Genomic DNA, 23,746 nt, shown 5'->3' with positions numbered 1-23,746 from the left:
TCGTGGTTGGCAGAGAGATAAAGACACTGCCAACAAAGAAGACAAAATGAAGCTAAATAAATAAATGAAGAAGAGCCAGGTTACCTGAGTAGAAGCTATGGTATACACTGGTGTCTGAAAGTTCATCAGAAGGTAAGATCTTGATTCCCAATGATTAGCTGCAGCTGGGACACCTAACGAGCTGCAGCTGTGACTGTCTGAGTGATGGCAGTTAAGTTGAAGTTTTGCTAGCAGAATTTGATCTGTTTTGGCTTTAACTCTGCTGGTGGCTAGTAATGAATACACTCAAAAAAGAGTAAATTTTACTACTTTTGAGTTAAATATTTGGAACTCTGGAAATGTACTCACCAGATTTTCCTGTGTATGCTGTGTGGGCCCTTAGGCAAGGTCCCTAAAGGGGACATATTATGCAAAAATCACTTTATCAGGCTTTTCTAACAAAAATATGTGCCCCCGGCCTGCCCACAATCCCTTCAAGTACCAAAAATATCCATTCCCTTCCTCTCTCTCTTTCTCTATCTTTCAGAAAATGTGTACAGAAACAAGCCGTTCTCTGATTTTCCCCTCATGATGTCATTTGGTGAGTTAGCCCCGCCCCCACGTTCAGTTGGCCCTCCCCACTTAGAAGAAAGCTGGCAGCTGAGAGGAGGATCAGGAGAGCCACATCCATTAAGCCATAGATATGGATATGTAGATGATGCGTCCACGGCTGTTAAACGTAGCCGCTGTGCGTCTGCCGGTCCACCATCTTTGAATGGGTGGGATCAATGTAAATAAGCCCACTTTGCCTGTAAAATCTGCCCTACCTTGCTTAATCCTGAACCAATCTACATGAAATTTGTTTTGTTATACAGCTGAAAGCTTGAACATGATACTGATTACTCACTGGAGTTAAATCAAGGTACTAATTGTGGCTCTGATCAGCTTTAAATAAAAAAAAACCTAATATGTCTATGATATGTACAGGGAACATCATGTGTAATCGAATATTTAGAATCTATAATTAGATAGTTTTTGTTTCTCCAAATAGATTTATAGAGATAATTTCTCTCCCTCTCATCTTGCAACTGGCCGTAATCTATAGGCAGGCATACAGTGTGAGTCATCACGCCTTTTCTCACCTGATGATTTTTTAGTTTGCAATGCATATTAGCTTTGTGAGGACACAACGGCCGATCTCAGCTTAATTATTCATGCAGAGGATGAATTTCTGACATAAACACTTGCAGAGCCAGCAGATTCCAAAATGTCAGGGCATTTTTCTAGTAAAATTTTCTGAACCTTCAGATGATCCACAAGGGGCAGAGAGAGGAAAACTAAAGTCTCAACAGGTAAAAGTCCCGACAGGATGAGTCACGTGATTTCTAATTTCTCGTGATTTTTTTCCTTATGGTACAACAAAAAGTGGCAAAACAAAGGAGGAAAGACCAAAGTTAAAGCTGAATGCTCCTGGCCTATCAGATCATCTTTATGTTGTCTAAAAAGCCGAAATCAAACTGATACTCAGACTGACCGTACAGCAGGCCACACACTGACTCTCTCTGTCTCTCTCTGTGGTGCATATAATGGCCTAATGCTTATCGTCAAAATGAGAGAATTTTCCTGCATTTAAGTCAAATACCAGTCTTCTGATGACTGATTTATGGGTCTTTGGGATAGCAGAAAATTAGTGGGCGATAAGAACTGTGTGCTTTACTAATGCCAATAAATTTATATGACTTAGTTGTATATTTTAAGTATTGTACTTAATGACATTATTAAAATAACACTGAGTAAAAAAATAAATTCTTAAAGCCACAACAAGGAGGTCCAAGCTTTCTGCCAGCAACATCAAAATGACCAGTCTGGCTTTCAACAATCAGATGATGGTCAGTACTTGCACATAACAGGAGAAAGATTCCACATTTTCTTCCAAAACAGCGGGTGAATTGTACTTTCAGTAAGGTAACAACTTAAAATAAACAACCCGGTCGGAAGTCTTGTACATATTTAAGGCCAGAGCACTAACATCAGAGCGAGGAACCCATCGTATCTGTGGATGCCATAACATGCATTTTCATTGCTGTCTGCCCATTTAACTCTGTTGAACTCTCACTCTTTTGCCTGCGCCAAGATGGCGGCCACGTAGACGTACCGTCAGATAGCAAACGCGTCATCTACGTCTTGATATCTATGCATTAAGCCACATCCATTTCTGGAGAGGGGCGTGGTCAGGGGTGGAGTCAGACAGCTCAGTAACAGTTAAAGCCACAGGCACAGAAATAGCTTGCTCTGAGCAGGGCCAAAACAGAGGGGTTTTTTAGACTTGTAAAAATCGAATACTAGAGTGTTTTTTTTAGCAACAGATTTCACAGGCATGTTTTGGGGACCTCTGAGACCAATATAAACCTTTCTTAAAAGGGTAAAATGTGTCCTCTTTAAAGCCAGGAACACCTGTCCTAGATGTAAGTCGCTTTAGATAAAAACGTCTGCTAAATGGCGATGTAACATTGTAGCACAGATCTTAAGACATTAAATTAATAATAATAATTTAAAAAAAACCTTCAAGTTTTATGAAATTCTTTAAAAGGCATTTTTAAAGGAAAGAGCTAGAGCCTGGGTATATGTTTGAACTAACAAGACTTTTGCCAATAATGCATTTATTATTGTACTTATTTACTTTGTCTCTCAACTTATCAAACATCTTCGAATCTTTTCTAAGACATTGTCTATGTTATACCATTAGCACTGTATCTTATCAATATCCTTAAGATCCTGATAAGTAAATAGTCCAGTTGTAGCTATTTAGAGAGGGAAAAAAACATGTGTAAACTTTAGGATTCTAGCATCAGTAGTTCTTTTATAAAGAGGCCTGCAACATTAGCATCTCATAGGAAACAGTGTCAGCTAACAGGTTTGTTATGCATGAGCTGTAACACCTTTGCAGCCTGTTAAAGGATGCTAAATTAAACCGTGAGCTGATTTATGCCCTCTAAGGAGGAAGATGTTGTCCTGTCACACTGTTAATGACGATATGCCTTTTAATGAGCACATGAGCAAATTAGCATATCCAATTACTGCATAGCTCTGACACACGGCTCCACTCAACCACTAGCATGCTGAAGGAGCTGTTAAAGGGGAAATTGATACAGGGATTATTTTATGCTTGATACATGCTTGAGATACTATCTCGCTAGCAAATTAAAAAAGTATCTGAATAAGCTATCATGCTTTTATGTTTTAGAAAATATTTCCTCGTGTATCTCATACATTCCAGACATTATTAGTAAAAATATACAAGTGTCAAGTCTTAGTATTATACTTCTGTATTTCTTTAAGTCCCTCAGTTTCCTTGTAACCCAATTATGCATGTTATTTAAAATGTTAACAGTCATAGTAGTTCTGTCCATTTTTGATGCTTAGTGATTTTATGCAAAAAGCATGAACATATTTTATTCATTTTTTTCAAAAACAGAGCAATTTCAGGTCATTTCAGGCCAGGCAGAAGATCTTGACTCAGGGCAGCTTCTCTGACAGGGAAATGCAAATTAGACTGGCTTTATCATCCCCAGTCCAGAGGCGACAGCAATCTGTGCTATTCAGCCACTATTTCCCCCCAAAAGAGAAAATCAGGCATTAATATTCAGAGGGTATCATCAAATGGTTCAATATATAAGGATTGTAAAGCAAACTTGAAATTGCTCTGCCTCTAAGCAAGTCTAACATGAGGTCAACAGCAATCGGAGGAGCCTGCACTGAAGGAGAGTGACATTTGCTGCATTAAGAAGACAGTTTAAGTGGAAAGCCTGCTGCTGTGCAACTCTTTGAAAATCTCTGCCCTCTGTAATTTCATGCCATTCTACTTTCCATCATCCTGACGACAATGATGAAAGTTATAAAACGTGCAATCTACCGAAGAGTACTGGTTTAGAAAGCTTTTACAAATGAGACCGCCTTTGACATACTTGCCACAGCACTTCAGTGAATGTTACTTAGAAGAAAGGCCATTTCTACAGGTGCAAATGAAATTAATGCAGGACTAATCTTAACAGATACTCTGGTTTAGCTTCTCTTTAATTAAGTATTGATTTCAAAAAAGCAAATAGCACCGTCTACTGCCTCTGTTCTCCCGTTTGGTTTCTTGTGATGGTTTATTTGCCTCAGAGAACATCAGTGGAAAGGAACAATATTTTAAATCGGCTGATTATTTGGAAAGCAGTAGACCATTAATGCTATTCAAATTCTCAGCTGCAAGGCAAGACTGCTTCCTCTGAGTCAGGCAACTTTAGAGTCTGTAGGGGCCCGAGGCAAGAACTCACATGGGGTCCCCTCCAGCTGCAGCCAGTATCCATCATTGGCTAGAGCTGGAAATATCTCATCCTGAAAACTAATAAGGGAAATTTACACATTTTCATTTCCAAAGCTCAAATTAGTATTAGTTTCAGAAGTAGTCAGAATTAGGAATACAAAAATCCCAATGTAAAACATGACATTACTTTTCTTCCAACACTTTGTAAGCATCTGGGGACTGAAGATACTTGCTGAAGTCTTGATAATGGAATTCTCCTTTCTCGCTTGATGCACATCTTAAGTTGGTCAACCGTGCCATTTCTGTTGTATTTTACACTCCATAATTTGCCATACATTTTCAATGGGAGACAGGCCTGTGCTGCAGACAGGCCAGTCTAATACCCACACTCTTGTTATGTGAAGCCATGCTGTTGTAACTTGTACAGGGTGTCGCTTGTTATTGTCTTGCTGAAATATGCTGCTGTATGTACCTCTCAGTGCCTTCACAGATTCAAGTTACCTGTGCTATGGGCACTAATACAATGCTAAACAATCTGGATTGTCTAGATCAATTCATCAGACCACAGCACACTTTTCAACTCTAGGTTGGTCCATCTCAGATGAGCTCAGGCCCAGAGAAGTCAGCTGTGCTTCTGGATGTTGCTGATATACAGCTTTCGCCGTGCATGGTAGAGTCTTCACCTACATTTGTAGATGCAGGGGCATACGGTGTTAACTACCAATGGTTTTCTGAAGTGTTTCCAAGCCCACTTATGGTTGTGTTCAAAATAAGAGAAGTGTGTTTAAAAAGGGAGTAAAGCTTAAAATCCTTATAACAGCTTTTATTTCCAAACATGCAAATGCATCAGGAACACTGCACATTCTGGTGCATATCAAAACATGAAGAAAAATCTATCAAATATGTTAATACTTAATGAAAGTGAAGAAAAAGGATCCCGGGATTGGGCTTGCCACTCCATAACATTAATCTTGTTGGTCTCTAACCAAGATGCTCCTTGCTTATTGGTGTGTTTGGGGTCAGTGTTGTCGAAACACCCATTTCAAGGTAGTTGCCTTTTTGGCATGATGCAACGACCTCTTTAAGTATTCTGATGTATTCAAACTGATTCATGATCCCTGGTATGCGATAAATAGGCCCAGCACCATAGTATGGTAAGCATCCCCGTATCCCCACCATGTGTCACTGTCGTCACAGTCTGTGGCCAGAACTCAGTGCTTGGGGGGTCGTCTGCGGCCCCCTAGACCCAAAAAGAACAATCTTGCTTTCATCAGACCACAAAATGTTTCTCTTTAGGCCAGTCAGTGTGTTCTCTGGAAAATTGTAACTTCTTCAGCACATGTTGCGGGGGCTTCTTGTCGATATATTCTTTGATCCATTCCAATGTTAATATTTAGTTTTCTTCCACATCTTTCTGGTTTTGGCTGCTGTTTTACAGCGTTTGAGGTCATCTGAGCTGAGCACCCTATAATTTTCTGCTCTTCTTTATATTTTCCACCTCTCCAATCAGCTTTTTGCAATTATTTTAAATTCAGATCCTCTGACTCTTTTGTTTCAGATTTAAATTCAGACAACATGTCTATCCCAAAAGGGTAATTCAGCTATTCAGTCTGCCAAGCCTTATTAAAAGGAATTAAAACAACTGAGGGAAGAAAATTGGAGAAAGAGTCACCGCAGAATTTAGACAATCAAATTCATGTGTCGGTTACAACAGGCTAGCAGAAAACATGGGAGTATATTTGAATAAATACAATTAATACAATGCCAGAATGCATGAAAAAGTAAAACACAACTGAAACTTACAGTAGCACCAATCACAAGTCAATTCAGCTCTCAGCATTCACCAGCCTGATAGCTGAAGGAATAAATGAGTTACAGTATCTGTTAGTTTTCCTTGGTGGAGCATGATAGCGCTGTCTAGAGGGCATCAGAGAAAAGTCAGAGGAATGGAAGTGGTCAGACTGATCTATTATTCCTTTGGCTTTCTGGACCACATGAGCTCAAGTCCTTCAGCTGGACTCCAATAATCTTGGAGCAGACATTTACAATGTGATTCAGGCTATTTCTGTCCTTCACAGACAAGCCATTGAACCAGCAAATAAAGGAAAATGTTTAAAAGACTTTCAACAAAAGGATGATTAAGCAAGACAAAATGCCCTCAGAAACGCTCAGCCTCTGTAATAAATAAATTCTTAGTTGTCCATGTTTGACTATTGACTCCATGTGTTGAACAAACTTGACTCAAACACTGTCCTAAGATACTAACAGGTGTCAACACTTTGAACATCTTGATAATCTTTGATGATATTATGGGTAGTAGATGGTGAAATCTCTATGTCCCTTGCAACTATAAATTGAGGAACATCGTGCATAAACTGTTGGACTGTTTGCCTATGCAGTCTTCCAAAAAAATTGTGAACCTTGTTCCATTATTGTGAATGACTGATCCTTTCAGGAGTGCTTCTTTTATGCCCAATCATAGTTCTATCACCTGTTACCAGTTAAACTACTTCCCTTGTTACAACATATTTTTGGTGAGAGTTCCACAATTGTTCTAGTCTTCTTTTGCTCCTGTCCCAACTTTTTTGGAACATGTTTCTGGCATTGAATGAGTAATGTGTGTTTTTGTAAGGTTTAACAGTTAATGTCTTGTCTTTGTGCTGCATTCAATTGAATACAGATGGAAAAGGATTTGTAAACTACTCTGTTTTATCTATATTTTACAAAAAAAATTCCAACTTTTGTGGAAATTAGAGTTTTATAATACTACGTGCATCGTAGAGGGGGCAGCTGGGAGGACATCTGGACAGATGGTCTGGAGGATGGCTATCAGAAACCCAGAGCAGTACAGGACTAAGGTTGATGAGGCACAGTGCTGAACTGGCATATACCTGACCTGACTTCCATACTCACCAAGGGGCTGTTCAGCACATATACAATAAAAGCTTTGTAATTTCAAATCATAAATATGAAAAGCAATAGAAAGGTCAAGCACCATAATGTTGTACTGTTGGAAACTGTAGTGTCTCTCTCCTCATAGTGGAGGATGGACTAGCAGAGTTCAGTCACTTACTAATGTATGAGTGAGAGCTGTCAGATGAGACTCCTTTGGGATTCACTGTCACTGTGAACTTTGAGCCACTGCTGTGTTTGGCAGCCTGCATGGGGCCACGTACAACATGGGGCCCCAAGCAGTTGTCTGCCTTGTCTCTGCTCTGAGTAATTCATCACTGTGCACTGACATGCCACCATCATGCTAATTCAATGATTTGATTCCTTGCAAATCCCCCTGAGACAGAAATACCTGAGAGCATGTCACTGCAGCAGCTAGAAATAGATCTGGGGTCTTTTTTTGAAAGGACATTTTGACAAGTAGATTCCTGCATGGTAACCTTTAGGACATGGGAGTCTTGCGGGATCATTAATGAAGACCCTGTCCATGATTTGATGAGTCAAAAGTAGCCAATGCATCTGTGCAGAGCTGTCAGTTCTCCATCACGTACACCTTATTTCCTTTGTGACACATTGCTGCCATCGTTCTATAAGCCCTTTCATTACAGTGTCTAAAAAAAAAGCTTGTAAGAGCCTGGCTGAGTTTGAGAGACTGTTCGATGGACAGGAAGAAGAGAATTTAATTACCCTGACTGTTAAAGCCCCCTCCTCTCTCCCTCAGTCATGTCTTGCAACCTGCTTTCTTGTGCCAGCTGGGGAAAGAGAGAAAGGAAGTGAAAGCCCACAGAAGGTTTCTGGCTACCTTTGGATCACGCGGCTGCCAGTGTGAAATTGTTGCCACGGTTGACTGCTGCACCTGCGTGGATTCAGGTTTTCTCAAGTGTCTGAAATCAAGCCAAATGAAAGTCTGTCAAAAGAAGTTGACATTTAAACAAGTTTATAAAAGAATGGTGTTGATTAGGACTTGTTTTTAACAAAGCCTTATACTGCTGGGCTCTATCGTACAAGCTCATTTAGGACTCTGAGTCAGTCCCATTCTTTCTTTCTGTTTTTATGTTATAATTTTATGTACAATCTTAGTACCAATCATAATCTTGCACCACCCTGCACAGGAGTAAATTAGCCAGAAATCTGTTTTATTTGTGGCTGTCTCTCTTTTGTCTTCTTTCATATCTCTTTTTGTTAGCAGATGGCTGTTCAATATGAGCCTGGTCCTGCTGCTCCTGCCACTGTTACTCACTAGCTGCTGCTAAGTTCTGTGCTCATGGCGGATTCATGTTGGGTCTTTGTAGAAATCATAACAAGAGTAACACAAGAACTGCTCTTTTTGTAAGGTGTCTTGAGAATGTTTTATGAATTGGGGCTAAACAAATTTAACATTTATTCTTGTACTCTTTGTTTTTTCACCAATGCACAGCAGTATACCACATTAAAAACAGCCCGTCTCTGTCAAATCCTCCCTTCCTCTGTTGCTGAAACATTGATCCGTGCTTTTATAGCTTCCAGACTCGACTACTTTAACATATCCTCTGCAGTACATCTTCTAAAATCCTCAATAAATTTCAATATATCCAGAACTCTGCAGCAAGCCTCCTCACCCACATCCTTTCCTGAGACCACATAACCCCTGTCCTTCAAAACCTGACTGCCTATCCAACCCCTATTACGTCAAACTCAGAATCCTGTTCCTTACTCACAAAGCCCTCAATCATCAGGCCACCTCCTACCTCATTGACCTCCTTCACCATTATGCCCCTTCTTCTCTAAGCATTGATCCTCAGAGGAGAGAGAGCGTCACTCCCTGCACATATTCTACTCTCTACTGACCCATCCAAATTCAAATCAGTGCTCGAGAGCTATGATGTTTCATGTGCTATGACAGTGCCTATAAAAAGTATTTACACCTTTGGGTTGTTTACCCTTTTATTGATTTTATAATCAACTATGATCAATATAATTTGACTTTTTTTCTACAAAGTAATGTCAAGCAATAAAATTGTGAAATGTAAAGTAAGGGACTGCATAAATATTCACCCCCCTTCAAGTCAGTATTTAGTAGATGCACCTTTGGCTGCAATCACAGCACTGAGTCTGTATGAATATGTCTCAATCAGGCTTGCACATCTGAACACTGCAATTTTACTGCATTCTTTGCATGCTCTGTCAGGTTGTATGGGCAAGGCTGGCTGCCGAGAAGCATCCCAACAGCATGATGCTGCCACCAACATGGTTCACAGTGGGGATGGTGTGTTTTTGGTGATGTGCAGTGCAAACATAGCACTGACCATGGAGTTCCTCACATGCCTTTTGGCAAACTCTCATTGAGATTTATTGAGTTGTCCTCAAAAGTGGGTTTCCCCTTGCCACTCTCCCATAAAGCTTTGACACAGGCGTCTTTATCACTTGAGACACATTCACTGCACTCAGGTGATCCCTAATTGTGAGACTGTTAGCACTAATTGGCTGGACCTCTGTTGAATTTGGTCAGTCACTTTAATGGGGGTGAATTTTTATGGAATAACTTTTATAAAATCACTTTTTAAGTTTACTTTGTAGAAATCAGTTTTCACTTTGAGATTAAAGAGGGTTTTGTTTGATATTTTTGTCAAAAAAGCCAAATATATATTAACCATGACTGATTTATAAAATCAATAAAATGGTGAAACATCCAAGGGGTTGAAAACTTTTTATAGGCTGTGTTGTATTTTGACCTGTGGGTAACATTTGAACTAATGTACATTGTATTTAAGTATTTAAGAAGCACTTACTGACTAAAATGTATTACTATTATTGTATTAACCTTCTATGTATTTTGGACCTTAAAAGGAGTCATATCAGATTCGCTTCTGCAGGTCCTTTCTCCATTAGCCAACAAGTCTAGATCAGCCTTGAACCATGCCCAGCATTTCCTGAACTCCTGGCATGTTTGTGCTTGATCAGTCGTCCAGAACTAGTTTATGCAAAGATCACTTTGATCCGTCCAAATGACGTCAACCACACAGACCCAGAGTAACAAATGAGCCCCAAGGTTTGCAAGGAGGAAGCCAATTTACACTGCAAAAAGTCAAATCTGTCTGATGTCAGATTAATTTACAGCCAGAAATATCCCATAAAACCTAAAAAGCAACACTTCACCAAAAAGTCTCTTGTTTCAAGACATTAAAGGATAAAACAAGGTCTGAACTGAAGCGATATAAAGGAGATAGGTGTACAAGCAAATCTCAAAGGTTTAGTGTCTTGTTATGAGATGTATCCAGCACGCTCATGTTATTGGTTGCTGTTTCTAAAACTGACTACCAGCAATTCAAGCCATATTCTCTTGGGCTATGCTATCGTAGAATTGATGTTTATCTTGACTCCCAGGGTGAATGTGGCCCTTAGTGTAATGGGATATTTTTGGCAAACAAGGCAAATGCACTTGATAAGATCTGACTTTTTGTTGTGTAACATCATCGATCTGTGAGGTTTTGAATTTGTAAAGCTCAAATGCAATAAGGGCTCAATTTGAGAGTTCAAAGTTAGCAAACCCACCCATTTTTTACTCACTTTTGTTTGTATTTACACTCAAACACAGCCTGCTGTATAAAAGCATGATGACAAGAAGGGCAGCAGACTTTACTACTTTTTGAAGCTTTCACATTTTATTGCTGTACCAAGACAAAGAGTCATTGAAGGAAAAAAACATGTCAGAGAGGTAATTAAAAGCATTTTGAACATTTTTTTCACAGTTCTAAATATGAAATATATTTTCCAGATCCACTATGATTGGAATTCATGGCCTGTGCAGAATGCAACTTGCTTAAATGAGCAGAGACAATCTAAGCTTTAAAATATATCAAATGTAAAACCCTGATTGATAAAATATGGAATTTAAATGGTAAATGCTTCAAATACTGTATCATTAAGTGTAATTCTTGCATGAGCCAGTATTATCAAATGATATAAAATCCCACTGAGGGTTTTCACATTATATACAGTGTAGGACAGAGCTAAAGAGTAATTTAAAATTGGCTCATTTAAAGATAAAATTTTTTTTCTTTTTTTTTTTTTTTTTCAAAAAAAGGCACAGCGCTGTCATGGTTTCTTAACATTTCCAGCAGAGGTGACATTCAAGTGTGACATGATTCATGACTGAAACAGATCACAGATGGCCAGGTGAGTTTTAGATACCGAGAATGCTGGGTAAAGAGGCTCAGTAAACCTGTGCTTGTAGGAATGCATCAAAGCGAGACTGCCCCCTGGTGTCACCTTAAAGAAAGACACAACCCCTTCTTCAAAGTCGAGGAACACTCCCACCCTCTGCAGCCCATCTGCGTCCACAGAAGTGGACTCCTTGTTGTGCAGAGCCTCCACCTTCCTCCTGTCGCAGGTCAGACACCACGAGCTTGAGTTGAAGCCCAGACGAGAGTTGTCTTTTTGGCCCTTCCTCTCCATCTGACCCTCACACAGACCCACCTTCCAGCGGCCCTCGTCCACAGATACGTTCACTTCCCAGTACCAGTGGCCACCTTCCAGGGGAGAGGAGCCCAGGACCTGTGGGAAGGAGCTGAAGCGGGCCTCGTGCTCTGTGTAGGCCTGCTGGGCCTCACTGTAAGTCACCTTTCTGTTGTCCTCAGACAACTGCAGCTTGGGATGTGCTGTGTCTGCATCCAAGACAGGGACAGTGCCATCTGTGTTAAGGAGAGGAAAGTAAAAACGAATTTAGATGAGAAGATTAACAAGAACTGAAAACAACACCTTTGGGCCAACAAAACACACTCAGTACTTAGGTTAAATTATATGAAATTAATCTAGGATACAGGTGTGGATACAAGGAAACACTTGTCTTACACAGCAGTCTGTAGAGGTCTCTTTCTTTCCCTGGTACGGTTATGACGACCGTCTCTAGACGTTTCTCAGTCCAGTCCTGCAGACATTTCAGCCGCGCCTGATCCACTTCTGCTGGAGCTTCGAACTGGTCCACAGAGCTCCCCATTTTATCTGCACTAATGAGGTAGAACAAAGTGGATAGAGTATGAAAACAAACAGCTATTAAGGCTCTTGATAGAGTTGAACAGATAGTTACACATAAAAACAAAAGAAAATACATTAAGAAAATCAAGGAAACTCTGCAGCATCACTCATTAATTACAGTAAACATCCAGTAAATACAGCACAACAAAATGAATGTGACAAAAAGGTTCAGAGACAAACACGTAAATCGACCCTCTAGGAAGTTACCATGTCAAAATGGCAACTACTGACCCAAATTCAATCAATCCCTGCAACTTTTCCACACACCACCTTGCAAATCAAAGGTTTTAAAGTATTTAATTAAAAGACTGGGCATGGTGTAACTGATTTAACCTTTAAACAGTTTCTGAATCTGAGTGTTGTGCCTAATATTACAGGTTCTCAGAAAAAGTAATGTTGAGCGTAATTTATCATAAATATCTGTCAGAATCAGTTGTGTCTGTTAAAGGCAAGTCAAGACCAAAAGTCTGAGATAAAAAAAAATAAGATATGGATTTACAATTTGATTTGATCTTTAGTTTAAACCTGTTCAACATTTCTTTATTCTAAGATTTATTATTTTGTTCTGAGTCTAAAAAGGAAGCGTGATATTGTAACTGGCATTAATCAGAGTTCTCTGCACTTTAAAGTGTAATAACTCTATCAGGATTGGGCTGTGATACAGTAAAATGGTTAGCTGGTTATTCAAAAATAGCTACAACAGTATTGCTGCAATGGCTTTCATGAAATAAAATCTGACTTTATAATGTGCACATGTTAACAACTACCTTAAAATTTTGTGTCCATTTCCAGCAGCAGCACCACTGCCTTTGTTAGAAGATGCAATAAAAGTGATCTCCCCTGGAGTCCAATTATAACAGCCACTCCCCATTGTGATGCGACCTAAATTCTTAATTTTGTCAACTAAAACTATGACTAAAAATGTTAGAAGACTACCCTGTTCCATGAGGAAGACATGACGAAGACTAGCTGAAATAGATATCTGCCAATAAAACTCTTGTAAAAAGCAAGTTTAGTATTTTTCAATAAGACTTGAATGTTAGTGCTGGGCTGTTGGATATTCATAACTCATAATATTTCTCTGTTATTTGTGATAACACGAGCAAAAATGAGGTGAGAGAGCATTCAAGGCATGTCAGTATTCTTTAGTCTAAATTTAAATGAAACTGAGTATCAAGAGTACATTGATAGGAGTGGTTTACGGTCATTAATTTGACAAGCTGGCAAATTCCAGTAGTTCATAAAACAGTTGTTTAAAGAAAAAGCGAAACCTAAAATGAGTTTTTGTCTACTGAATCCAGACTAAAACTTCAAAGAGTAAAAATGATAAAATGTGACTTAAATTAACCAATATTTCAAACCAAAGATTAAAAACTAATTTTAAAACTGTTGCCAAAGTTAACACTGCAATGTACGGTATAAAAAAAGCATCACTTCCTCTTTCTGTGGGTAAATTAGTGATGATAAATGAAATACTTTTAAGCTCAACTCACAGCAGGAGAGCTGTGGAACTTAATTTCATCTTCTGTCCTAACAACTCTGTTTACCAGAGAAGTTTTTGGGACATGAACTGGATTTTCCAAATCATTCGCTTCAGAGCAAGTTTGAGCTTTTACCCTCAGGTTGTTGTTTTCGGGCGCCTGTGAGGAAGACAAAAAGACTCCATGTCTTATGGCCCTCAGGTTGCTCTTGTTCTTCTTGCACTATTATTGATCATTTGCACATTTTCTCATTGCACTTTGCATTACTTCATGGTAATTTTTCCATCAGTATGAGCTCTGGATTGATTTTTTTTGTTGCTGATTTTGTGTATGTTCCTTGTATTGTGTAATAATTTTGATGTCGGACTTTTTAATTGGGTGTAATTAATCTGCTAATGTTGGTTTATGTATGTTTTTCTCTGTGCTCCAACTGCAAAACTTGTTTCCCCTTGTGGGACAATAAAGAGAATCTGAATCTGACTGTAATCACTTCTAGTGTCACTGCAAGAAATGGTAAGTCAATTATCATCCTTACTTTTCCCCGTGACCAGATCCTCTCGGCAGGGTTGCCCTCTAAGTCCGTCACTTTTTGCATTGTCTCTTGAGCCTCTCGCTCAAATGATCAAACTCTCTGATAATATACATCCTATCTCTGTCCATAACACTGACCAACAGGTGGCGCTATACACTGATGATATCTTGGTATTCCTGGAGAGCCCAGCCCAATCAATACAAGGGTTACTATCTGTATGTGAGGAGTTCGGCCAGCTCTCCGGCTTCAAGATCAACTGGTCTAAATCAGCCCTTCTCCCATTAACTGATGCAGCTTCAAAGCTGCAGTATCCAGCCGATATCCCTATTGTTCAGCACTTTAAGTATCTTGGAATAGATATCTTCCCATCTCTGACTCGTATTGTGTCTCACAATTATTCAGAGGTTATGAATAAAATAAAATCAGATCTTGACAGATGGAATAACCTCCCCTGCTCTCTTCAAGCCCGCATTTCTGTAGTCAAAATGAATATCTTGCCAAGAATAAACTTTATCAGCACCATGACTCCACTCCCTCCATCTGTTAAATACTGGAATAAAATTCATTCCTGTATTACAGTTTATTTGGAATGCTAAATGACCCCGCTTAAAACTATCCACCTTGCAAAGGGAGAGGGGGGATGGTGGGCTTTCACTGCCCAATTTCAAATTTTATTTCTGGTCCTTTGTTCTGCGACCACTCTCAGTGTGGTTTAACCCAAATATATCTGTCTCCTGGCGCAGCTTAGAGGAGAATATTGTACAACCATGGAGCCTACCAGATGTTCTCTTTTCAAATATATCACGCAAGCAATGTCAGCTTCAATTTGGCCCGATTATCTCTCATCTCATTCAAACCTGGCGCTTGGCTGAATTACACTGTAAAATCTCATGCAAATGGCATAAGCTCTCGCCATTATTTAACAACCAACACTTGTTGATTGGGGGAAGGCCCATCTCATCCTCTCACTGGAGTAATTGTAACATTAAGTATATAGGTGAATTATATGATGATACAGGTCTGTGCTCTTTTCAAGACATTAGAGATGCGTTCAACCTTCCGGGTTCATCTTTTTTCTTTTACTTACAGATAAGATCAGCTCTCAAGGCGTATGGCATCCCATTGCAGCAATCTTTACCAACTCACCCAATTTATAAACTATTTACCACACTAGGTAAATCCAGGGGTCTGGTCTCTTTTTTTGTATAAATTTTTTCTCAAGACTTCCTATGAAAACCTACCTATGGATAGTGTATGGAGGCGTGACTGTCCAGATTTGAGTCAGGACTTTGACTGGAAGCGGATATGGGCAAATATAAAAGAGGCCTCCTGCAACCCTAATCACCAACAGATTCATTTTAACTTTGTTCACAGAACATATTTGACACCTCGGAAACTATTTTGTATGAAGATGATAAATGATCCCTTGTGTACCCTTTGCACTCTAAAGTCCACTGGAACTTTCCTACACATAATGTGGGACTGTCCCCCAGTATCACACTTCTGGTCTAAAGTAGCTGCCTTCCTTTCTAATTTGCTTTCAGTATCTATCCCGGTGACTGTGCCTGTGTTAATTCTGAATGATCTGACAAAACTCAGTGTCACTAAATCCCAAAAGCGAGTACTATTAGCTGGACTGACAGCCGCTAAAAGGATGATTGCCGTTAGGTGGAAACCACCCCGCTCCCTCATTATCAAACAATGGGTCCTGACTTTTTTGGATGTTATCTATCTGGAGTTATCTACAGCTCGCATAAATGGAGCTGGAGAGACTAGTCTACATAGTTGGTGCTCTGCAGCCGACTCTCTAAAAGAGCTGTTGAAGTGAATTCTTTTTTAATAAGTAATCTGTTCTGAGCAATGTTATTTTCCTGTTAACCCACAAGATCCATGGTATGAATGTGGAGACAAAGATACTTGTACATCTCTGATAGAGAACTTGTGCTGGAAAGGTCGGAGCTGTGTAGTACACTTGCTATAACCTGGTATACAAACATAAGTTGTCATATGTCTTCCTACATTGCTACTTATTAATCCTTGTACACATAAGGAACAGGTGTTTTTTTTTTTTCTGGGATGGGGGTATTTCTCATATGCTTATTTTCTGTATGTTTCTTATTGATATTATTTCTGTTGTATATTGTAAATTTGTTAAAATCTAATAAAAAATTCGATCACAAAAAAAGAAATGGTAAGTCTACTAATGCTGTTTTTAGAGTTAGCACAAGACACATTTCTCACAGGACTATATGAAACAGGCCAGAACTGTTTCTTGAATAATGTGGTTTTTAATAACATGGGAGTAAAACTTGAAACTGCAGGAAAATTTGTGGAAGATTTTACGGTATTAAAAAAGGATCACCCCCAATCCTAAATTCCATTCATGTTTTATAAGAATTATTGTACTCTTGAGCTTTATTGGCACGATTATTTGGACTATAAAAAAGCAGCTGCAACTACTCACATGCCCTTGCAATGTTGTTGAAGAAATAAAGATCCAAACATTGCAATATATCTGAAAGTTTTTCAGATGCTAACTCTGCCTTTTTTTTTAGGTCACAACAATCACAGGAAAATCCTGGAGGGACTGATAAATGAGTAAACTCATACTTTCCATGGCTTTAGCATGAGCTCTAACTCCACTCAGTGGTTTCTGCTTCCTAGTTTATTGACCTAAACACATCATCTCTTGTTTTTGGTCTAAAGACACATGATCATTTAAGCAACCCACGGGTGCTGTTATTTTATTGGCTGACACATCTATGTGGATGTATAATTGGTTACATTTATGCACTTTTGTACCTTCATGATTTTTCTACATTTCTTTTGTAATTTCAAACTACTGTTAAATGATGTTCATGATGGGTTTGTTGATGATCCTGATGAAGACCACAAGCCAAATCGCACTGGTCTAATGAAGTTACACAAACTCACAGCTTACTTGGTTTATTAAAAGTAGTCATTATAATGAAAGGCAATTCATTTTAACTTCCAAGAAAAATATGCACAATAATCTTATCCACACTTCTTATCTACCCAATCAGCATTAAGCTTTTTTAATATATCCGTCAAGATGAAATCTCCATATTTTTTTAATGTGTGCATGGCCTAGCGAAGGATAGAAGATGTCTGTGGCTGGTTCCAAAAGACAGATTACCTGTCCTGGATCTATCGATGCAGGTTGTTTTGTTTAGTCATTATGCTCGAGCCTCCATATATCTATCCAGTCAACTTAAAATATAATTTAATTGCAGGATTTCCTTTGAGGATTTGTGTTTCTGTTACTCTGGACAACCAACTAAATATACCGTCACCAGATTTAACAGGCAGTTTAAGAAGAAACCCCTTGCAGTGAATCATATGGACGATCTACAGTAACAGGTATGGATGCAGACAGATGCTTTAAAGGTGTACTACTGTTATTTTCTAAAATCTCTTCTGCAGTGGAATCAGCTTAATTCTGCTACATTGTGAATAGAGGCAGAAACGGATGTTTTTAAATGTAAAATGTCTGATGTACATGCATCTCATTGAGTACATTTTGTAGTTTGTGCTTCGTTTTTTTTCTCTCCTTTCTCTCTTTTTTAAGTTGCTGTACATGTCTCCAAAAAATAAACTGAACTAACTAAACAATCTTGTTGGTCTACTAAAGCAGTTTGACAAAGCAGTATTTCACACACAGAAAGATCAAAGTTAAGAGGAAGTTACTTACAGTTGGGCAACTTTGCTGTACTCCTGTCAAGTGAGAAAGAAAAGAGATTTCTCTGGGTGAGGGTTTAGTGACAGTGACAGTAGATCTTACTTTTACCAACAAAAATAGGCTGTGATTTTAACATCCAACACACCATAATGAAGGCCTGGTCCTGAACGCGCTTGTCTCCTTTTGTATCAGCCAGCCCCTCCAGTGTGTGAAGGCCTTTCTGAATGGACTGCAGCGAGCTCTGAAGATGACCGAGTTTCTCCTCTAGTCCCCCCAGAACCCGGCTCTCCTCCTGAGACACACAATTCAGAGCTGTTTCCTCTTCTTGCTCCAGGGCTTCTCTGATGGCTCCATAATGCTGCTGCACCCCTGCTCGAGCGTCACTCAGCAACACCTGGACGGACAAGATTAAATCATTTTATAATCAAGACTGTTGATTCCACAGAGGCTCGTTCAAATGTAGATGAAGAGAGGAATCAATGGTCAATAATATGAGAATCTTTATAAAATGATCAATATTCTCTTAATAAACTCGAACTTAAAATCACTGTTGAAATGTAAATATTTCTGAAACCAAGCAATAAATTTTAAGAATCTGAATTATCGCAATTTAAACAACCTCTCTGACTTTTCCTACAACTCACAATGACAGTCTACATGTACCAGGTATATCTTTTACCCAGGCTCAATACTAAAAACATCTGACAAACTAAATAACATAAAATGCCTCTGAAAAGGTAAACCATATATTTATTTGCTGCAATGTAGTGTCAGCTTGCTCTTGTTCACACAATCACTGAAGTAACTTCTCTCTTTAACTCTCTCTGCTGTTTGACATTATCAGCTGTCGTCATCTTCTCCTTCGCACCATTAACTTCTTGTTTTGTTTCATTTAACATCCATTCTTGTAACCAACACCCATGTCACAAGTGTCAAGGAAATCTGTTTTCAGCATCGTATTATTTTGTTGAATTGAGTTATTACAATCTGGCACAAGCGTCTAAATAACTGTATCATGTAACTTAGGAAAATCTGCTTTACTGGTTTGGCACCATACCAAGTAAACATTGCTGCATTTCAGAGAAGCTGCACTATTTTATTTAAATAAAAAGTCAAACTTTTAAGATCCAAACAAAGAAAATCTAAGATTTTCGGCATCACAAACTGGGGCATGAACTTATATACTTTAGAGAAGATTTAGAGCCCATTCAAAGTTTTAATATTTCTGTTTTTTAAGATTGTGTGGAGTTACTTAATTTTTTATTTCACCAACTTGTCTCTCTTTAAATGTGTGAACTATATAAATATACAGGATTTAAGTTAACATCTCTTTAAGTTTGGTAAATCTCAAATTATTAAAAAATAAATAATGGATATATTTTAAAAGATCCACATTTATGATGCATTTAGATGGCAAACAGTTTGTTTAAAACACCATAATTAGAGACATTTACTGAGCTGTTTCTAGTTATTAGCACCATGAGTACAGAGTGTTACAGAAAATATAATTCATACCTTTCAGCTTACAATTATTATCAGCTAGATGTTTGATTTAACAAAAAACAAAGCAGCACGTACAAAGTTGATGATTCATTCCTTTCAAAACAACTGCCACTGGTACTAAGTGACTTTAGGAAACACATTGGAAGAAACACATTTTTTCTGATATCATTAATGAACCAGAAGTTTTGTTTCCCTGCTGCTACTGTGTTATTTTTTATCCTGCAATTTTACTTTTGTCAGATAAATTACATTTTGTTTGTAATACTGAACACATATAGGTTCCAAATATTGATTACCCGTCTCATGAATCACTAATAATCAGTATCAGCCCTGAAAAACAATTATGCCCCCTAAATCTGTCATTTTGCATTGTGTTTCAGCCTTGCAGGAGGAGGACCGCCCCTGTCACTACCTCCAAAGGAGGCACAGATTTGGATCACCTTGTCCCTCTTACTCTGGGATGTTTATCATGAGGGGCAAAACGTCACATGGGCCTTAATATCACAACTTTAATCATCACTGTAAATGGGGCTAATATGTGCAGCTAAGCTATTCATATGAAAATGTATTCACTACTTGACCTGTAATGCTGTGAAATGTACATGAATGCATGAGATACACTAAGAACTACAAGGAAGGCTCTCTTACTCTGAAGGTTTCTTTCTTTTGTGTGAGTTCAGACACTTTTTTCTTCACTTGTTCTTCAGCCTCCTGTAGCTGCTTGATCTTCTCCTTCAGATTCCCCTGGAGAGAGAGAGAGAGAGAGAGAGCACAATATGTATAAACATCACATTTTATTTCAGTCTTCAGTGTAACCACAGCTATATTGTATCTACAGTTTACATGTTGCCATAAATTTTCTACCTACCCGTAGCGCTCTCTCTGCCTCCCTGATGCTGATGCAGACATGGTCATGGTGTGAGCCTATGACAGTGCACAAGGTGCACACACACACTCCACACTGTCGGCAGTAGATTCGGTTTATCTCCTGGTGCTCCTGGCACCTCCAGATAGAAATGTCTTCCATGGGAGGAACCAGAGTATGATTCTGGAAGACAGGGGAATCTAGGTGGGGCCGCAGGTGCTCTTTACACATGGATGCTCCACACACCAGACAGGTCTTCACAGCGGTCTGATACCCAGTTTTAGGGCAATAATGGCAGGGTACAGGACTAGAATTTTTGCTCTCTAGCCTAGGGAATATGTTGTCAACACTTGGGGATCCAGGAGAAGCTGCAGGATGTTTTGGGAACATTGGTGATGATCTGCTGGTATTGTGTACAGGAGTTTTTTCTTTAACTGGAGTTGAGACCTCAGAAAATGACTCTGAGTTGGCATGTTTCTTTGGTGATGTATGACTTGCTGTAACAGGTGTATCTTTCCTCAAGGTCTCAAGAGGAGGCAAATCACAAATATCTACCTCATCAGATGTGTCTGATTCATCTAATGAGATTTCTTCCCCTGATTTACCGTTGTTCTGTTGGACTGGAGTGTCATGAGGTTGATCATTTGCAGGAAGTACATCATTTGAAGGTGCTGTGGGGCTGTCAGAGGTTTCACTTGAAGATGTTCCCTCTTCCTGAACTGACAGTGAAGATTCAGGACCCACTACTTTCTTGTTTGTTACCGCATCAGTTTTACCAGAGAAGGAGGTGGAAGGAGTCTCAGTGTCACTGTGCTGTTCAGAGGGAGCTTCCACAGTGGATCGCTTTGGGTCAGGTTGTTCTGGAGCAGGCGTGCTGGCCTTTCTCTTTCCAAGTATTCGGCTGGTGAGTGAGGGCCGTCTAAGTGCTGAGATGAATGTGTCATCATTGCTGGGGGAACCTTTAAAACAAAAACAGAGTAAAGCAGGTCAGTGGGAGCTGACTTTGGACTCCTGTAGCTGTAAGCCACAGAGACACTAGAAAGCTGCACTCTGACCGGCATACTTAAATCTCAATGTACACCATACAGTCTAACATGTAAACATGAGATAACTTTCAATAAAATTTTGACAACTTATTTAACCAGCATGTGCTCATACTAACAAACAGAGAAAGTAATGGGACATTTACTCTTACTGTGCATTTGGTTTAAAATGCATAAAACTTCAGTCTCAGAATGTCAAATTAATTCAATTATTACTAAATATGCACTTTAAAACCAAGAGAGTAGTTATTAACACGTAACTAAAGTAAGTGCCTTTAAAATAGATTTTCATGCGACCAATTTTTGTAAAGCCATAAGGGTTGTTGATTTAAAAAAGTATTTCCCCAAGAGGATGTTGGCTACACTATTTTCTTGAAAAATTTATATGTAAAAGTCAAAGAAATACTTAAGACCTATTATTTAAAACGTAGCACAAGTCTGCTGAACGTTCACGTATCACGTCAGCAGGAACCCACTTACGTTCGCTCGATACGTTAGCACAAACTGCCACTGACACCGTCACGCGCCTACTTTTGAACCCTTATTACCGCAATCCATAAATATCAGTATGACCGTAACCAAGCTAACGTGATATTTAAAAGTCACCTGCGGTGCTGCGAGGCTGAGCCCGGCGGCTGTTTGTTGGCGGCCGTGTCAAAGTGTTCCCAAACGGTAGAGTCTGGTACACTGTTTTGCACCTCCACTCCGGGCAGTGGTACGGCCCGTTCGGGGTAGCACTCCACAAGTCTCCGATACATCGTTGGCAGTATTGGTGGTTACATTTCAGAGTGACGGGTTCACCGGTCAGCTCGTTGCAGAGAGGACACCTCGTTGGGGTGTCCAGCACTGCTCCCATTTTGTTTTTCTGGCTGCTGCTGTTTGTGCTCGTTTCCGCGATGATGACGGGACACAGAGGAGGGGGCGGGGTTTAGTGTTTGAATCCCGTTCCCCCGCCCAGCAGAGCGGGTGTTAAAGGGACAGTACAAACATCGATCAGCGGCGAAGCCAGAGGTATTTGATTCATCACGATAAAAAAAATAAAATATATTGTGAAAGATAGCTTCTATTTCAAGGAAAACGACCGATCCTCAAGGCTGTACTTAATGAAAAGGACAGAAATAAGTGGAAAATGCAAGAAAAGTATGCAAATTAGATTAAATCGCAATAAGGCCTGCTGCAGTTTTCAAATCGCAGACGGTGCAGTACTTCTCAAATCTGAAATTTGTCAAAATATCATTTTGATACAATTTTTTTGCAGAAGAGATTTAATGCTCTACAAATTCTGCACATTCGAGTGTCTTTTTTTTCAGAATAGTTTACTAAAATCTTACCTTTCCAATTCGTGTATATAAATTTATCTTAATCAAAATGAAAATATCTTTAAAAATTATCATCCCTTCAGTATAGCAATCAATGTCAAATTTGCTATATCAGCTAAAATCTCAACTAGATATTGTTTTTCAAATCTTTCATCCCTAATTTAATTTATCTTATATTGTGTTGGTTATAACATAGAATAATTTATGCTTATGTTTGTTGAATAATACATAAGATGAGGAACATAAAAATAATCGCATATTAAGTAGCAACTGGGGGGGAAAAAAAATCGCAACTAGATTTTTTTCTCAAATCGTTCAGCCCTACCTTTTATGTATTTTAATTCCAGTATTATACAAGAGATTCTGGCTGCAAACATTTATAAATGCATGGGCTCTTGGACTTGAACAAATGCACATTACCTGCCATGTTGTTGTTGTTGTTTTTTTTTTTTTACTCAAGGTGTGTTTCCATTAAAAGGGAACTCCATTAGTGTAACACATTAAACAGTCAAAGAAAATTTTATTTTCATGGCTAAATTTAACAAGTTGAAAGATAAAATATGTTTAAAAGTGCTGACATATCCCAGCCTCGTGCTGCATCAGGTTCCCAAAATATTTCAAGTGGCTCCCATCTGGCGTCCGCCAGAAACACAGAGGAAAACATCTGCAATTTCTTAGCTTTTCTCTATCAATATGTGAAATTCAGCCACAAAAATGAAATGTTGGTTTACTGTTTAGTACTGCTTTTATTTAAAAGTCAACTCAAAAAAGATAATGTAAACAAAATGTAAACCTGTACTTCCTCACTAGGGTCTCTTGGGTATGTTCAGTTTGGCTGTAGAGTTACGGGTTTAAAATAAATTAATAAACATTCAACAAAAAAAAAAGGTTACAGATGTCTAAGTGCACATGCGTTCATGGATTCCTGATGTCTGCAGTCTGCTGCCTCTTGTATTATTTGAGGACATTGCTGTTTTATGATTGTTTTGATTTTTACCACAAATAGTGCAGGATGCTCCTGGAAATGGACACTTTGCAAAAGCAATCCAA

At 38.9% G+C, this 23,746-nt stretch overlaps 1 protein-coding gene across 1 annotated transcript; it reads right to left on the bottom strand.

Moving 5' to 3' along the window:
- Positions 1–10,862: 10,862 nt before the first annotated feature.
- Positions 10,863–22,282, bottom strand: si:dkey-29p10.4 (tripartite motif-containing protein 14). The gene is made up of 7 exons (XM_041796486.1): positions 21,984–22,282; positions 20,338–21,293; positions 20,118–20,213; positions 18,112–18,360; positions 17,979–18,001; positions 12,071–12,225; positions 10,863–11,910 (listed from the first exon to the last, which is right to left on the bottom strand). The coding sequence occupies exons 1-7, from the start codon at positions 22,231–22,233 to the stop codon at positions 11,366–11,368; spliced, it is 2,274 nt and encodes a 757-aa protein (XP_041652420.1). The 5' UTR covers positions 22,234–22,282; the 3' UTR covers positions 10,863–11,365.
- Positions 22,283–23,746: the final 1,464 nt, after the last annotated feature.

This window comes from Cheilinus undulatus, linkage group 9 (genome assembly GCF_018320785.1).
Source record: "Cheilinus undulatus linkage group 9, ASM1832078v1, whole genome shotgun sequence".
Taxonomy (NCBI): domain Eukaryota; kingdom Metazoa; phylum Chordata; class Actinopteri; order Labriformes; family Labridae; genus Cheilinus; species Cheilinus undulatus.
This window is presented reverse-complemented; position numbering and strand designations above follow the sequence as displayed.

Excerpts from the sequence above, each read along its gene's own strand:
- si:dkey-29p10.4 (XM_041796486.1), bottom strand. The coding sequence starts at position 22,233 with ATGGGAGCAGTGCTGGACACCCCAACGAGGTGTCCTCTCTGCAACGAG. Across the intron at positions 21,294-21,983 it reads TCAGCCTCGCAGCACCGCAG|GTTCCCCCAGCAATGATGAC; the intron begins GTGACTTTTAAA and ends TTTGTTTTAAAG. Across the intron at positions 11,911-12,070 it reads AGACCTCTACAGACTGCTGT|ATGGCACTGTCCCTGTCTTG; the intron begins GTAAGACAAGTG and ends TCCTTAACACAG.